This window comes from Pygoscelis adeliae, unplaced genomic scaffold (genome assembly GCF_000699105.1).
Source record: "Pygoscelis adeliae isolate BGI_AS28 unplaced genomic scaffold, ASM69910v1 Scaffold171, whole genome shotgun sequence".
Lineage (NCBI taxonomy): Eukaryota > Metazoa > Chordata > Aves > Sphenisciformes > Spheniscidae > Pygoscelis > Pygoscelis adeliae.
In genome coordinates this window covers 6687485-6704321 of record NW_008824186.1, presented here as the reverse complement: position 1 = coordinate 6704321, position 16837 = coordinate 6687485, and the positions used below count along the sequence as shown (strand labels likewise).

General features: G+C 39.1%; 1 protein-coding gene across 1 annotated transcript in view; it reads left to right on the top strand.

Annotated features, from left to right (window-relative positions):
* The window catches only part of PRMT3 (protein arginine methyltransferase 3), a 172841-nt gene that overhangs the window by 100519 nt on the left and 55485 nt on the right, over positions 1 to 16837 (top strand). The window contains exons 3-10 of the mRNA XM_009334587.1: positions 3 to 103; positions 670 to 752; positions 2172 to 2221; positions 3511 to 3613; positions 5336 to 5489; positions 8979 to 9120; positions 12247 to 12312; positions 12460 to 12566. Of these exons, the coding sequence (XP_009332862.1) occupies positions 3 to 103; positions 670 to 752; positions 2172 to 2221; positions 3511 to 3613; positions 5336 to 5489; positions 8979 to 9120; positions 12247 to 12312; positions 12460 to 12566 (806 nt within the window). The remainder of the gene's footprint in view (positions 1 to 2; positions 104 to 669; positions 753 to 2171; positions 2222 to 3510; positions 3614 to 5335; positions 5490 to 8978; positions 9121 to 12246; positions 12313 to 12459; positions 12567 to 16837) is intronic.

Below are 16837 nucleotides of genomic sequence, written 5' to 3'. Positions count from 1 at the left end.
AGGGGCCTCTTGAGGCGCGGTCGTCCCCGCGGAGCCCCTCGCGGGAGGGGGCTGGGGCGCGAGCGCCCAAACTCGGCCTGCGGGAGGCAGCCACGTCAGAACAGTAAATAATACGTGGTTTGCAACAGGGCTCTGTAGCCTGTTGATCTTGGGTACGGCTTCACTAGAGCCACAGGTCTCTTAAATCCGGACTAAAGCGGGGAGAAGTAACGTGGAAAGCAGGTAATTCCCCTGGCCTGGCTCTGAAGCAGCGTGGAAGTTTACCTCTCGAATTCTCTCTGTCATCTTTTCCCACCGTCAGGAAATAGATGAGGATTTTTATTTTGATGCAGCAGATCCGGCTGGCCGACTCGCCTCGTATATGTGTGGTTCTCCGATTTTGCCTTTAATGCTGGTTTTGCTCTAAAGGAGTTTTTGGAAGTTAACAGCGCGCCTGGCTTTGTCAAACAAAGTTTTTGCGTTTACTGTCTTTTGTTGCAAAAAGTTCTGCAAAGAAGGTGAAAGCTGCTTTGTGAGGGGTGCGAGTAAGCAGGTGCCTGTTCATCCTTTCTCAAAGGCAAAAACGATGCGTTCTGAACACGTTGCCTAGCAGGTCAGAACAGAGCATATAAAACTCGTGCAGCTTCTAAACATGTTAATACTGCATATTTAATAATTTGTTATTTACAGGTTGTTTAGTTCTGCTGAAGGTGTGTTCTCCCACTGCAAAGCCGAGCATCAGTTTAATGTTTGTGATGTGATCAAGAAACATGGTAAGTTTTTTCACCATGACTTGTCATTTCCTTCTGTGTACCAGCATCTCGTTTAAAATAAATTGTGAAGATTAGCTTGTTTCTAACTGATTTCCTGGTTGTAGCTGAAGATTCCAAGATTGAACAAGATAAGCTATTGTAGAAAAGTGCTTCTATGTTATCTTTACGCTGGCCGTTTCCCATATGCTTTATCTACTGGTAAAGCTCTCGACTAGTGACAAAGGTAAGGTTGATCTCTGCTGGCTTGTGCTGCGTCCCCGCCGCCTGCTTGATCGACCTGAGCCCGCCCGCTGCATGCTGGAGTAAGAGCGATTGACCTGATCTCTTGGGATCTCTTGCGGGACTAGTGATACTGTTGTTGGGCTCAGGAGCTTGGCAGAGACCAAAGTGGGTGTATCCCCGGAGAGGTCAAGTAACTGGGCAGTACTGCTGGTGTCTTTTCAGTGGCCGTTTGCAGTCTTGGCTTGCGTTCCCTCAGGGGATCAGGGAAAGGCATACCCTCCGATGGCTGTTTCATTCTTTCCAAGTGAAGTTTAAGGTTGGCTTTCACTTGAAGCTGTCGCGTATTTAGGCCAAGGTGGTGACTGAAGGAAGGAACATGTAGGAGGATGTATGTGAAGCGGGGGCAGGGGGCGGGCTTTGGGAGAGTTAGGTAAGTGCTGAACTACTGAGGCTGAAATCCGTCTCTTCCTACATACAGAGGAAAACTGGAATGCCAGGGGAAGGGGAACAGTGTTGGAGAAACACTATTTTAAGAGCATGCGCTAAAAAGGAGAGAGAGATAAGGGGATGAGAACCACACGAAGCGTTTAGAAATCTGCATGTAAAATTGTAAGATCTGGTCTGTTTTCTGTATAAAATCCAATGGAAAGTATTTTGAGTTTATGCAGTATCCTCGCCGTTCTTGAGGAGACTACATAACTGCATTTAAACTACTGTTATTTCTGAGCTAGGTGGCAGTTTTAAATCAATATTGTGTATATTCTTGATGAGTAGGATCAATTTATATTTTATTAAGCAGAAAGCCAAAATTATGAACAAAGGAGCACAACAGCCTAAAATATCAGCAAGGTAGCTAGTAGGAGGTAAATGTGGCTGTCCTGATGTAGTTGCTTGCCAAATGCATGAAATCCCTGTTCATAAGCCACGTTTGCATGTGTTCTGTTCTTCATTTGCAGCAAATGTATTTGTCCTGAGGGTGAGAATTTCCTGGTTTGGTCCTAAAGAGAAGAAAAATGTAGATGGCAAACTTGAGATAGGAAGGCTGCCCTAGATAACAATCTACACCCCCAGGGAAGCTGACCAATTGGACAAGTAATTAGTATTCAATTAATTGTAAAATGCGTGTGGGTTTTCTGTAATGCAAGCTCTCTTTACTTTTTTTTTTTCCCCCCACCCCCCCCTTTTATTTCTTTTCAGGACTTGATTTTTATGGATACGTTAAACTAATAAACTTTGTTAGATTAAAGGTAGGTGTGCCACTTATTACTTCCACACTCTGTCTGGAGAATGGGAAATCAAGATGCTGTGCTTTCAATTTGCCTTTTTTTAAACAACTGTATGAAATTTTGTGTTATATTTCTAGAAATAAGAAATCACGGGAATTAAAACAGTTAAAAGTTGTTTTCTTTTTTAATTAATGTGAGTTTTACTGTTTCCAGAAGAGGATGTTCAGACTTGCAAAAAGCCCATGCTACGTAGTATCATGTTTTGTTAATTCATCTTGGCCTTCGACTCTGCTGTCTTGCTCCAGTAATGGGTTCACTTCTTGATAACTGAGGTGTCCTCACATGCGTGTTGGTGTAAAAGAGTCTTTCCTGGGGATGTGAGGTGGCCAGAGCCGTACTGCACTGTTAGTAAGGACAACACCTGATCCCTTAGGTTACAGAACCTAAAATTCATCTCTGCTAAAATGATACCAGAATCAGGAAAGCTGATGGGAACCTACAGTTTTAAGTTAGGCCTGGGTATATTTTGTGTATTCTGTGACTTGGAAGTATGTTCTTTGGTTGTTCCCTAAAAGTTTAGGTTTAGGCTTAATACCATCTTACGTAATTAAGCATTTTTTACTTAAATCTTCAAATCTTAAATCCTCAAATAGTTATTTAAGGCATAACTAGCTATGCAGAGTAAACACAGAAACAGAAAAACTGAAGTCTAGAATCTGACCTCTCCTTTCCCGACACAGTATTAACTGGCCGCATGCAAACAGGAGAGAATATAGCGTTTCTGAAATACAACCCTACAGCGCTGTTCGTGTAAAAAACATTTGGCACGATTAGTGTCTTGGATTTATTGATTAGCCCTGTTGTAAGCTATGGGTCTGACACAGTCGCACACCGGAGTAAACTTGGTTCCCGATAGCAGTGTAATCCTACAAGTATCCTTCAATGTCTGTCAATCTGCTGTGCTTTACTGCTTGTACTGAATTCCTTGAGCCTGTAGCTTTCTGGGCTTTGGGACTCAGACTAGCTCCTAGGTGTAGTTTTATGCTGTTCTCTGGCCCCCGTGGTTGTAGTGTCACTATACTGAGGTAAGTACTTGCTGTCAGAGCCAGGATGGAAGCCAGAAGTTCATTTCTTCACTGTTCTCGCTCGTCATGCTTTAAAGTAGTATCTTTCTCAGCCTTTGCTACAAAGCTACTTTAATAATACTCTATTTATTTTAACGGGTGGAAGAACAGATCTTTGCCTTATTAAATTAAAGGGCTGGTGTTTTCAAAGAAACTTGGCCTACATGCTCTTCTCCCTCTGTCTAGAAACCAACAGCAGCATATTTGAGTTCACTCAGCAGCCCGCTGCCTTGGGAAGGAGAGGAGTATTTGAAACCAGAGCTAGAAGATGATCTCCTACTTCAGTTTGGTAAATAAATACGTTTCAGTATGACTGTACTGCATTGTGGGGTAATGTGGTATTGGCAGAGTTCCTGTCATACGCAGCATCATCACTATTATTCAGTTGACTTAAGTACATGAGAAAGTCCATGTAATAGCTGAAGTCATGACATTAAGTCACTCTCTGAAATTTTTACCGCACGTAATATGTTGGTTTTTAATTGGTAAGACTTCCAGAGCCCTGTTTTATTGTCTGCGTTCACTTATGGTAGATACGATGTTCATAGCGGAGATGCTGTATGTAGTAATCAAGCAGGTCAAAGAGGCACTCCACCCAAGCTTCACTGGAAAATTTATGAAGCTTTTAAAGCTTCTAAATACAGGTATTTAAAATCAGATGCATTAATTCAAAAATGTATGCTATAAGTAAGGAACAAGTAATTTGCATTTTTGAAAGTATCTTCATCTTTTATACAGGTTCTATTTTGGACCAACCCAGTGTAAGATACTGCAGTTGCATAGAAGAGTTCCGCTGCTTTAGCAGTTCTAGCGATCAGTACAAGCAGCCTTAGTTTCTCTCTCATGACAGTTCATCAGATGGTTTTGAGAGAATTCAGTTTGACTTTTGAACTTACTTTTGCTGCCCATGATCCTCCCACTCTTTTACTATTTTGCACTTGATTGTACATCTTTCTTTCACCTAAACCATAAGGTACTTAGGGCTGGTGGATTTTTTCTTCTCCATACAGTCTGGAATGCAGTTTTGCCCTTTTCTAAGCAAGCCCTGCTGCATGATAGCAGAGATAATGCGTGGTAGAGGACATTTGGTTGGTTACTTCAGGGATTTCATGTTTCACTGTATCAGCTCCTGCCTAATGTGCGCTCTTTGCCCAAGCTATAGACTTTTGAGATGCTTTGAGGTGCCATTGCAGTTGCTAAAGGGTTATGGGGGTGATCTGGACCTCTGAAATCTTACTTTATGTACCTGTGCTTTGTTTTGGTTCCATGGGCCAAACAGTCAGTCTTCCATGATTAAAAGGAATAGATATATGGGGTTTTAATGAAGTCTTTTGCCCAATAAGCTGGCAGTAACTTCTTACTCTATCCAAAAACAGAGTAGCACCATTTTTTTTTATCCACCCGTGTCTGTTGAAATCACCAGCTGAATTTAGCAAGAGGTGAATGGGACCTAGTGCCGAGTCTGTTTTGATAGTTAAAAAGCAATGTTTCATCTAGATTAATTCTGCTTATCCTCTTTTGAGTTTTGTGCGTTCATAAGCTTTATAAGAGCCCAAGGAATTGGTTTGAAAATTAAGAGTTACTGTTTAATTATTAAGGCATTTTATATTTATATACCGTCTTACCTTTTACTATTACCATTAACAGCCCTTTTGGCCTCAGAATAACATAACTGGAAAAACAGAGGATAGGACTGCAATTAACTTAATTACAGTCTAAACCTAATGTCACTTTTATCAATAATCAAACACTGGTATTTAAAGAAGCCTGAATTGTGGATTTATTTGCTTTGTTAACTTAGAGCTTGCTTCTAGCATACTTGCTTTTACTGAGTAGTACTGTGTTTTGTGGTTAGTCCTATCAAATTCAATGACGCTTCTTGTGAAACAGACTACTTTTACAAATCATCCAAAGACAGAAATAGCAACACTGAAAACATCGTATGTTTATGAGCTGCTGTGAAGCAACACGTGACAGGTAGGTGTGTTTTTTTTTCTCCCCATTTCATCAGATATAGAAGATCTTTGTGAACCTGCAAACGTTTTGCCTTCTAATGGTTTAAATGATACCGTGATGCTCCTTGAACAATTAAAACATGCAGAACACAGAGCAAGACTTGCAGAAGCAGCCTTGGCTAGAGCACAAGATGATCTTCAAAAAATGAAGTAAGTGTTTGAACTTTGGGGTTTTTTTATTTGATGTGTTTTAGGTAAGATGAGATGTTCATGTTTAAAGACCAATAGAAATTCAAAGAAGTGGTAGAATGTAACTACGGAATAAAACTCATGAGTCGTGTTGGGACTGTAGGTTTGACTTTTATCTTGTAGATTATTAGTAAATGTCTTGTAGATGACTAGTGAAAACTACACAAAACCTGCACAAATTGAAAAAGCAAAGTATGCTTAGGAAAGCTACATAAGCACATGGCCCAGAAACATGTATTTTGCTTCATGCCACTCTTTGTTTTTCAGACACTTTTCCATTAGTCCTTTAGATAGGAATTTAAACATTGAAGATGTACACCATGGAGAAGAGGGAGGTATTGATGAATTAAGTATAGGACTCTAAGCATTTTCAGAGATGGCTCCAAACAATGATTGTTGGTAGTAGAATCCAGTTACAGTTTGGAGAAACCCTCAGTGAAATCAATAAACCAACTTTTCGGCTACTTTTATTTTCAGTCTCAGGTGTGGGTTCTGTTAGTAAGACTATTCAGTGCATCGCAATCAGGAATCGGGACATCCCCATAGCTGTACATGCTCCTTCTAAATCTTGAGGTCTTCAAAATATGGATTGATGATGCTCATGGATAAAATGGGAATATAAACTTATTTTTGGGTCACACAGGATTAGATCCTGTACAAACATGTCATTTCAAGATCATACTGATTGGGCACTGAAGAACTGAAATTGTATTTAAGAGACTTGGAAAAATAATTCATGTTATTTTGTGGAAAAGTAAAGCGGCAAAAACTTTGTTTTGTAAAATACATTTGAGGGTTTGTTGTACATTTCGAGAGTACACGCTTGATGTTATTAGTAACTAAGTATACCAAAATAAATTTATGTATTCAAATCCTAACAGCTGTGAACAATTAATACATGTCAAAAATGAACAGTTTTGTCATCAGCTGGGTTGAACTTTTGCAAATCGTACTTTATAGCATACAGTACTTCTCACATATCTCTGTACGGTATGCATTAATTCATCATAAACAATAAGAATGAAAAAAATTTGTCACTGTACTTGGAAAGCTTGGGGTTTTTTCTGTGGTGTCGTCTTGTCTTATTCTTGTTCCCTTTTTCATTAAAAAGAAAGAAAAACCTTTTCAGGTCATCAGTTGCAATTTCTTCTCAGCTCTCTGAACTTCAATCAGGCTTATCTAGATTGCTTTTTGAAGTTAGTATATCAAATTATCTGCTGTTGTAAAAGGGAGCCTTTAATTTTTCTTTGTCAATGCAGGCTCTTCAATTCAGCAGGGATCGGCTGGCAGCAAAAATAGCCAGATGTAGATCTGATGAAGCAACACAGTTTTAAATTATAGACAGATGAACCAATTGCATTGTAGTAGTCTACATGCTGTAATTCATAGCAATACTGATTCATGCTGGAGGTTACTCCACTGAAAGAGACCATCTACAGATGTTTCCTTTCGGGTAGACCTCTGCGAATTAAAGATAACTTGGCAGTCTGATGTGGAGCAAGAACAGTGTACAGGACCTTACTCTACAGTAACCTGTTTTTCCATTGTTTTCTGTCATGGAAATAGGTTTATACCGGTGTGTAGTAGGCTGATTGGCTGACTGCAACTTCTGGAATAAAAAAAGCTAGATCAGGAGCTTTCTCATGCTATACCTAGCTACAGAGACTTCTTGGGAGACTACGTAACTGTAACTTCTTTCAGTAGCAACACGATTGCGTTATGCAGGTCTTGCTCTCTTAAGATGCGCAAAAAATATTTTAGGTTTTTTAATGACTGCCTGTTCAGGACCAGTCATGCAGCTCCCTACAGATTGTTGCCTTCTGAGCCCGGGAGTAGTAGTATGAGGACACTCACTAGTTGAGTACGAAATAATTTCTGCTGAAACGTTTTTCCAAGTTTGCTAGACTGAGTAGACTTGTAGAACTATGAGAATTGAAAGGGGTACAAAGCAAAGACAGGTAGCTGGAGGCCTAGTGACCTTTTGTTCCCCCCCCAAAATGGTAACAGTCCTATAAATCAGGTCACCTCTAGCATTTGATGTAACTTAGAGATTTAAGAGCATGGCTTGTATATCCTGAATTTTTTAATCTGTCCCCTGTTTAGAGGTGATGGCTTTTGTTTTTACTTATCTTCTTTTTTCTTGATTCAAAAGACAGGAGGGCAGTTCTGTCTCTAGAGTTTGTTTGGTACTTGTGTTACATGGATAGGCTGGAGGAACTGTTGGCTGAATCCATTTTAAATAATTTGAAATTTAAAATTGGGTTTAAATCTTACAAAATGCTAATTAATTGTATGTCATAGAACCTGTTTTTTGTAAGTTTCAATTTTTATCATTTTGATATTTATCTAAAAATAAGGAAAATGCAAACTGCTGTGGTGAAGAGCGATATTAAAACTAAGATCCAGACCTTACCTGTATGTCAGCAAGTATAGGAAGTTTCTGATATTGACAAACTTTTAACACGAATTCCCTTACCACCTTCTCTTCCTCATCCAAACTAGTTGAAGCAGAGAAGTATTTGACGTGTCAGGACTGAAATAGTATTTTTGGTTTTGTTGTTCTATAAGGATGGTACTGGTAATGAGATGGTACCTATAGCTTCTATAGGTTAAGCTCCTATTTAAGGAAGTATAACCACTGTTGAAGGTGAGCCTTGGATGCTTTGGAGTGGTCTAGGATGCAAGTTTTGTTGCTGTTGAGCTGTAGACCTTGGAGGAATGTTGTCTGGCTGAAGCATGTTTGCTTTTTCACTTCATTGTGGGTATAGTATGAGCTGTTTGCTTGTTAACTTTTAATTGTGTTTTCATGATAAAACCCTTGATTTGTGTATTTTGTCATCAAAACTGCTTTGAGAAATGGGAAAAGAACATGCATATTAGGAGTGGAAGGCCATGGAGGAGGAAAACTAAGCAGCTTGAAATTAAAGTAATAAATTGAATTCGAAGCTCTGGTTTGTTCCCACCCAAATGCTTCAGTTTTCAAGTACTTTCTTCTACCTTCCACTAGTCGTGCAGCGTTGTATGGTTTGTAGTTCTTGTGCTGTTTGTTGTATCGAGTCCATGTCTGCGTTACGCAGCCTACAACACGTGTTGTTTTGACCACTGTGGTACTAGCTTTTGTACTAGCGGGCGCAAAATAGAGAACTCCTCCTTAAAAACAGAAATGAAGTCCGAACGTTTCACTGCTGATATTTGCTGGTTGAAAGCAGAAAGTAGTCATTGCAGGAGGGTGATGGACGGAGGACGGAGCGTGGTGAATGGTGGTGCAGCAGCCTGGAGGAGCCGGCAGAGGGAGGTTGTGCACACTTAAAACCGGTTCCATTGTTGTCAAAGCCCCTGTGCAGGCTGGGTTCCTTACCTCTTTCAAGCCCCTTCTCCCCCTCTACCCCCGCCTCCTTTTCATGGTCCCATAAACAGTTGTCTCAAGGGTATATTTCAAATTGATTACAGGCAATTTGCGCAGGATTTTGTGATGAACGCAGATGTCAGAAGCAGCTCGTCATCCAGCGCCATTGCAGACCTTCAGGAGGATGAGGATGGTGTTTACTTCAGCTCCTATGGGCATTATGGGATACACGAAGAGATGCTAAAGGTTAGAAAGTCATCTCAGCTGCATCTTAGTAGGACTAAAGAGGAAAGATGGAATGAAGCGGGCTGTGTGCCCATAAATATACTGCAGAGCAGCTGCATTTTTAACCCTTTCTATACATGATAGTTTTTTCCTAGGAGTTGGGTTGAGAGGTCTTTTTCCAGTTTTATTTCCTTTGTATAAATTCTGTTTACTCTATGGGAAGCATTAGGAACGTAAAATCATTTACTCTACCGGTGTGCTTGAAGATATATTACAATATATGTACACAACCTTGCCTTGCCAAAAGCAGCTTTTTCCTGGGTGCTTAGAAGATAAAACATGGTACAGACAGTGAATATTTTCCTGTGGATTATATTTTCCTGACAATTGAAATTTGTCAGGCAAAAGCACTTCTCAAATATTGTGGTTTCTTATTACATTAGGTAAACAGAAATTGTTGGTATTTGTGCACAGCTCAGTGTATTGATAACATGACATTGAACAGCTGGAAAAATTGTATGCTCCTTTTATATGATAACGATAAAATAATTAAGGCTTAAAACTCTTCGAAGGCAAACCTGTGTATGCCCTTTTAACTTTAAAAAAAAACCCAACAAACAAACACAAAACCCAACAACTTATAATTGACGTGAAAATCAAAATCTCTTAATGCTTCCTTTCAGAGAAAGTATCATAGTTGTGAAAGTCATAAACAGTTGTATCATTTTAAGACAGAAATAAATAAAATTCCTGCCTAATGTAGAGATAGAATACGGGAGTCGTGAAGTGACTCTGTCCATAGAGGTAGCATATAAAGTTTTCTGCTTTCTATATCATTTAGTGGCCCCGATATAGAAATACGCGTCAATCTGTGTTAGGAATAGTATAAGCATGAGGTTAACTTGGTGGGGGGCAGAGGTTTTACAGAAGCACAGAGATGTCTGCAGAGGTAGAATAATGTTTTCCAAAATGTATAGTCTAGAGAAATATATTTAAAGTCTTGAAGAGAAATAAAAATTACAGAAGTTTGGTATTGCAGTTGTATAAAGGTGTCATTTCAGATGTTATATGCTTTAGGATGAGCAAGCCTTTCTGTTTGCTAATAAAGTTTGTAATAATTCTGGAGGTTGGGACAAAATCGTATGTTATTGGTTTCAGGGAATGTTCATCAGAATGCTTTTAAGAAGAACTTTGACTTTCCTAAACATAGGAAAGCAATTGATTTTTATCATGTGCGTTGAATTTTTTTCCTATATGCTAGGCATTCACTTTGATTTTTTTTTCTTTTAAGGTAGACATACAGTCTACCTTATTTATATAAATATAGTGGCTTGCTACATTGAAATTTTTAAGAAAGGAGTCTTGCTGTCTGTATTTTAAGTCTGTTTCTGACACTGTTCAGTTTTGAAACCTTTTTTTTCTTATGCCTGGTAGTGGTAAAATTTGTTTTTTTTTCTGCAAATACTTCAGAGATGGGGGAAGAGTGTTGTTACTTCACACTGGCCAAATGGTTAGCGTTTCCCTTGTTCTATTTTTTTGCCTCAGAATTTCTTGACTCACCTTAATAAATTTCCTTACCATTTGATTTAAAAACAGAACAAAAACCAGCATTACATAGAAATGGTGAGTGAGATAATGGAATTGATGAGTAGAGAGACCTGAAGTGAATGACTGTGGCTCGCTCGAGCAGCAGTGCATATAGTAGAGACAGCAGCTAGAATTGTATTGATTAAGTTGGGGCAGTGCTGAGGCGATGTGAGTGGGCAGGATGTAAGGCTGAAAGCTTTCCAGCTGACTGCTTTCTCGATTGATGCTGAACCTTCTGATTTTTTATTTTTTTTTTAAACTTTTTGGTCATTTCAGCAAAACCTATTATACACTGCAATAGAGGTGAAGTACTAAAAATAGTTCCTGTGAATATAATGTCATAGTAAACCAATATGATTTTAAAGGATCCCAATTTTTTTATTCATGTTGATTATGTATAATTTCAAAGTACAATTTCCTAAAATCATCCCTAACTGTTTCTTTGGGCTCTGTGTGTGTGTGATAATCCTCCTAAACTTAAAACTGGATTTTAGTATTTTCAAGGCTCAAAATAGTTTGTTTTGTCTCCAGAATTTGTATGAACATATCCTTTGTTCTCAGTCTCTGTTTTTTGATCATGTTTTTCTAATAAAATAGACTTTGTTCTTTCTCACTAGAGAAAATTTCTTTAGTTTCTGTATTGCTTCTAAAAATTCTTACCTGCCATAGCAGAAGAATGTTAACTTAAATATAAGCAGTTGGATTTTTGTACTTCAGTATTATTTGTAGACTTGTCTTTACTAGATAAAAATTGCTTACAATTTTTCTTTTACTTTGCTCTAACACTTGAACTGCAACAGCAATTCCAAAACCTATACTTGGCCGTCAATTTGTGTACCTGCTGATGCATGTTAAGAGAATCAATGTTTTAATACATTACCTTGCTGGTAGGTTGAGCTATACCGCTAGCTTTTGTATACTGAGATACTATAAATGTTTAGTGGTATACTTGAAAACATTACAGCTTCTCAGGTCATGTTGTATTACAGTTAAGTTTGTTTATTATATTGGGCTTTCATAGAATGGGCTGTACAGCTTCAGTTACAGCTTGTCATCAGGTTTGCAAATTTGCAGTTTGTTCAGAAATAGAAAAGGTTAATCTGATCCATAACTTTTTTTTTAAGGGATCTGTGTGTCACAGGAGTGTCAGAGAATAAAATGATACGAAACATTTTATGAGCTCGTGACTCAAATTTTTACCATTGTATAGAAGGTTGTTATGTAAAGTTGATGCAGTATTGGTACTCTATTACTGCTGTTCCTGGGAAGTGGTGAAGAGGTATTAAGAACTTTGAAACATCCAAAATCAAATGCAGCAGGTCAGAAAAGTATAAGCTAATTTCTTATTTTTCCTCCAGAGGCTCAGCTGGCTTCATTTGCAAAGACAGTAAATTCTGAAAGAATGTAGTATCGAAAGTGTCATGATTGCAGAGCCTTTAGAAGTACAGTAGCCACAAAATATCTTTAGGCCAAGTTATAAAGCAAGTTTCTCAGCATTTTTGAACGATACGTTGTACGTAAGTAGAAAAAGTGAACATTGTTTTGTTCTTTAAATCATAGGATAAAGTGCGTACAGAAAGCTATCGTGACTTCATCTATCAAAACCCACATATCTTCAAGGACAAGGTAGGTAAAACAGCTCAGAAAATATAATAATTTCTGCACTTTATTTTTTCTCAAGTGGTAGAAATCCTTCAGGTTGGCTATTTTGTAGCTTTGGGAGTGGAATACTGCACTGACACGATTTGATTTAATGTACTCTGGCTTTATTAGGTGGTAGAGTGCTATTCAACTGCTGGAGGGTGCAAAGTGCTGATAACAGAAGTGCTGATCGCTATTGTCATTGTTCTGTGTGCCATGTCGGGATGTTCATTAATTATGTTGGTGGGGTTAAGTTGAGCCTTTCTTGTCCAGTATATTATGTGGAATCTATCTTAGAGGGCCTCTTTACCAGAATTTAAGTGAATTTTAGTTTGTGCCTGATACAGTAAAAACACTCTAGAAGCACTGTGTAATTACAACTGGGGAAGAATTCATATGTAACTGACTTAATGAATTAGTGTTGTTTAGTCGCTCCAGACTAGGTTGTTATTATTCAGGGACTTAGAACCAGGAACTAGTATTTCACTTGCAGTGAGGAGAGATGGCACTGACTTTTGTTTATGATCTTACTGTGGTTATGATCCCTGCACAGTTATGATCCTCTTCTTGTCTTCTGTGTTTCTGCTGGCTGTTTCTGACGAGTGTGTTGTGTTCTGAGTTATGCTGTGTAGCCTTCTGTTCTGGATTAGCTTTCCTCTACTTAGTGCTTGCCATTCTTAAGCTGTGTATGGATATTTCTTAATGTGAAACCAGGATGTCTGGGTTTATGGAAGGCAATCACTGTTGATTTTTATTTTGGTTTTGATTGAGACTTTGTTAATAAGTGATAATACAAGGCTTCGGAATAGTTGTGGAAGGAATAAAAGTGCACCCATCTGATAGTTCCTCAGTTGGAAATTGTGCTAGATATGGTTTTGTCCTAGGTGGGAGGTATTTCAAGGTAGGTAGTGCATACTCTTTGTGTGTCTTACCTCAGTTTTCTTTTGGCAAGTACTGCAGAAAAATATTAGAAAAAGAGTTTTCTTCCTTTTTGCTTCAATCCATGTCACAAGCCTGTTTCTGCTAAACATTTCTAAGCTCTTCAGTTATAATGAGAACAAGCAAAAGTGTTGTAGAAACATTATGCTGCCAGCTACTTAAAAGATGCTGGTGACTGCATAGCTGGGCGGCTCATCCAACAAAGCAGAAGATCAATAAAGGAAAGAAAACTTTCTTGGGAGAAATTTAGTTTCACAGATGCCCCTAAAATTGGTAACTGCAGGTTTTCACGGGGTAAGACTGATCTTAAGTTACATGGAACCTAGTGGAACAGTAATTTTTCAGGATTGGTTGTATTTCTCCTCTTGTATGTACATACTGGTAACGTTTGAAACAAAACACGGGTGAACTGTTCTAGACAATGTTCTTTCAGCCCCAGCTGTGGATGCACTTGCTCAGGAATGAGCTAGAAAACGTGTGTGCTTCATCTGTGTTTTTACTTCACGTGAAAGCATTCAACTTCTAAAGAAAAGCTTGTCTATTATCACAACATCTACTAATTGGTTTCTGAACTCAGTGTTTTTACAGCAGTTTTTTGATCAGGATTACCTCAAATTCATAGTGTGGTGAGGCTGAATGGAAAGAAAAATTCTCGGTTGCTTTGAGTTCCCAACAGCTTCCATCCAGGTGACCAGCACCCCACTTAATTTCTGTGTCTGGCTGAATGTTGATGTAGCTTTCACTTGGTATGCCGTTGTGGAGAATATATGGGATTTTTTCCAGAGATCTAGCTTTGAAGTGACATCTGTTAGAGACTTCTGCTGTAGGAACTGTTAAGATGTTTTGCTTAATTTACGTATCTTATGGTGCTCTCAGAACCATATTAATGAGTGAAACTTCCAACTTGAGGAAATAGGCTGTTTTCCCTTAAAGTCTGATTACAATTTAAAAAAAAAAAAAGGTGAGTAAAAGTCTGATACCGTATTTCCTAGAACTCCTGTATGGTATTCCTCCCTAGAAAATACATAGTGATGCTTTTTGTTGTTTTTGAAAGGACACCTGTGAGGCGGGTTGGGAGGAGCTTGTTGAAAGAGCTTGATTGGTCATACTAGCTTTTGATGCAAATCTGCAGTATCCCAAAGAGGTGATGATAACACCCCTGGTAACAGATGATAACAGAATATCTAAGTTTATTATGCATACTTTATTCAGAACCGGCCAATTTGTTTGTTCTTTCTCAGCTTTCAAAAGAAATTATTAAAACTTGAATGAATCCTGCTTGCTGCCTTTATTTTCAGCCTGTCAGATGTACTTGAGATGAGAATAGGACAATTTAGATTACCTAGCAGGAGCAGTTAAGGTGGCCTTCCTCAGTAAAAGGAACTGTGATCCATTTTACAGCAAGAGTATTTTTTGGTGGAAAAATAGTTAGAAAAGCACTATTGCCGTGCTTAGTTTTTGTTGTAGAATAGAAGGCTGAGGCAGGCAGGCATCAATGCCATATTGAGGGGAAAAAATGAGTTTTTAAACATTGTTCCTACTAAAAGTTCACTGATGGAATGAATTGGCCAAATTACCTGACTTCCTGTTTTTCTGAATTTGAAATAATTTTTTTCTGTTGCTAGAAGTAGAATATCAGTTTTGATTAGGCTGCAGAGAAGGATGCGATGCTGCAGTACATGATGGTATAGTCAAATCGCCAGTCCAGCTGCTCCAGATCTCTGGTGAGAGGCCATATGTGATCACCGCAAGAATGCGTTAGCTGCAGACCCTTGTCCTTAGGCTAATTGGTGATCATTCTGCTTGTCTTTCCGTTCCTCAGATGTGTTCCAGCTTGTATATTTTCTCTCCAGTGCCTTTTTCTCCACCCCTGTCCCCTGCCTAAGGCTAGATGAATTCCATCTGGGTTTTTAAGTGACCAGGGCAGCTGTCCAAAGTGGTGTCTGTTCTGATTTTTTTCCAATTTGTGGTGATTGCTCTCTTTCATGCAACTGTACATCAAGATCGTTCTTTCACAGAGGTTTATTTTTGGCTCTGACTTCCAGCTTTCATGGCTCAGCAATTTTGTTAACTGCCATGGGTAAAGCATTAGAATAGATGGTGTTAGGGGGCGTGAGACTTCAGCAGCTGCAAGAACATTGATTTTTACTTTCTGTTCCTGTCTCCAGAGGACTTCAGCCGAGGGATTTCTGTAGCCATTACATACTCACATGTAACTTGTGAATGAGTTGTAGAATTGACTCCTATTGGAACATAGCTGCAAAGAGTTCTAAGTGGAACAGGTAACTCTGACCACAGCTTCTGTGGCCAGCCTCTACACAAGATGCTGTAAAAAAAATTCTTCACACTAGTGTTTTCTAGCCTGATTCCAGATTGTAAGTTGCTCTATGAAGACAGGTGGCAGTCAACTCTTCAGTCATTGCTTCCCAGTACGCCACAGCAGAAGCTCAACTTACGCCACAGCAGAAGCTCAACTTACACTGTGCTGCTAAGGATAAACGGCTATTTTTATTCATGCTGGCTTCAGAATCATTGTTCTGTATCCATCATCAAAATGTATAGAATTGTATGCAAGGCAAGCAGACCTAATGTGCAGAGCATTCAAGTACTTTGATTCTGTTTGTCGGGTGAAATTTGAAAGTGCACGTGCAAGTTTTTGTTGTGCCAAAGCAAGAATGTTCAATAGCTCATGAGCTAGAAAGTTTGTCAGTAGCGTGCATTATTGCCTTGAAATATTTTGTAAAATGCGGTTATAATTCTCAAGTGTGATTACTGCGTGATTTGATGCCACCTTTGGAAAAAAATTTAATGCCAAGACAGCTGTGAGGACAGCTTTTACAACACTGGGTGCTGTGCTAAGGAGAGACAGTGAAGTAAGTTAGTTTTGCTTTGTAATAAATGATTTTTATGACTAGTAATTCTGACTCAACGTTCCTGTTACCTTAGAAGTGTTATAGTAAGTTGTGCTTGCTCTCTTGTATGGAAACGAAGTCTTGTCTTTACAGTTCTGATTCTGTTAATGCTTAAATGCTATGCATGATAGGAGTGGCTGTACATAGTGTTTAGGATACTTTTTGATTTTCAGATTTCAGAACATTTTTGGGTTAGTGCTTAGAATTTTTAAACACCGTTAGTAAAGCTTAACTATATTAGGTAAAAGTTTAACAATAAGACGGCTGATGATCTCGCCAATGCAACAGAAGGCACCCTCAGCAAATTTGCAGATGATAAAAAACTGGGAGGAGTGCTTGAATGCACTCCTTGATGCACTTGATGCACAACCACATGGTTGTGCTGCCATTCAGAAGGACCTCCATAGGCTGGAGAAATGGGCCAGCGGGGGTCCTGTGCAAAGGGTTTGGGGCAGTCAAAGGGCAATGCAGAATCCTGCAGAGGGGAGGGAAGAATAACCCCATGCATCAACAGAGGCTGGGGGCCTGCTGGCTGGAAAGCAGCTTTGCAGAAAAGAATTTGGAGGTCCTGGTCAACACCCAAGTTGACCATCAGCCAGCAGCACACACCCTTGTGGCAAAGGCAGCCAGCCAGCCTCCTGGCCTGCGTTAGGAAGATG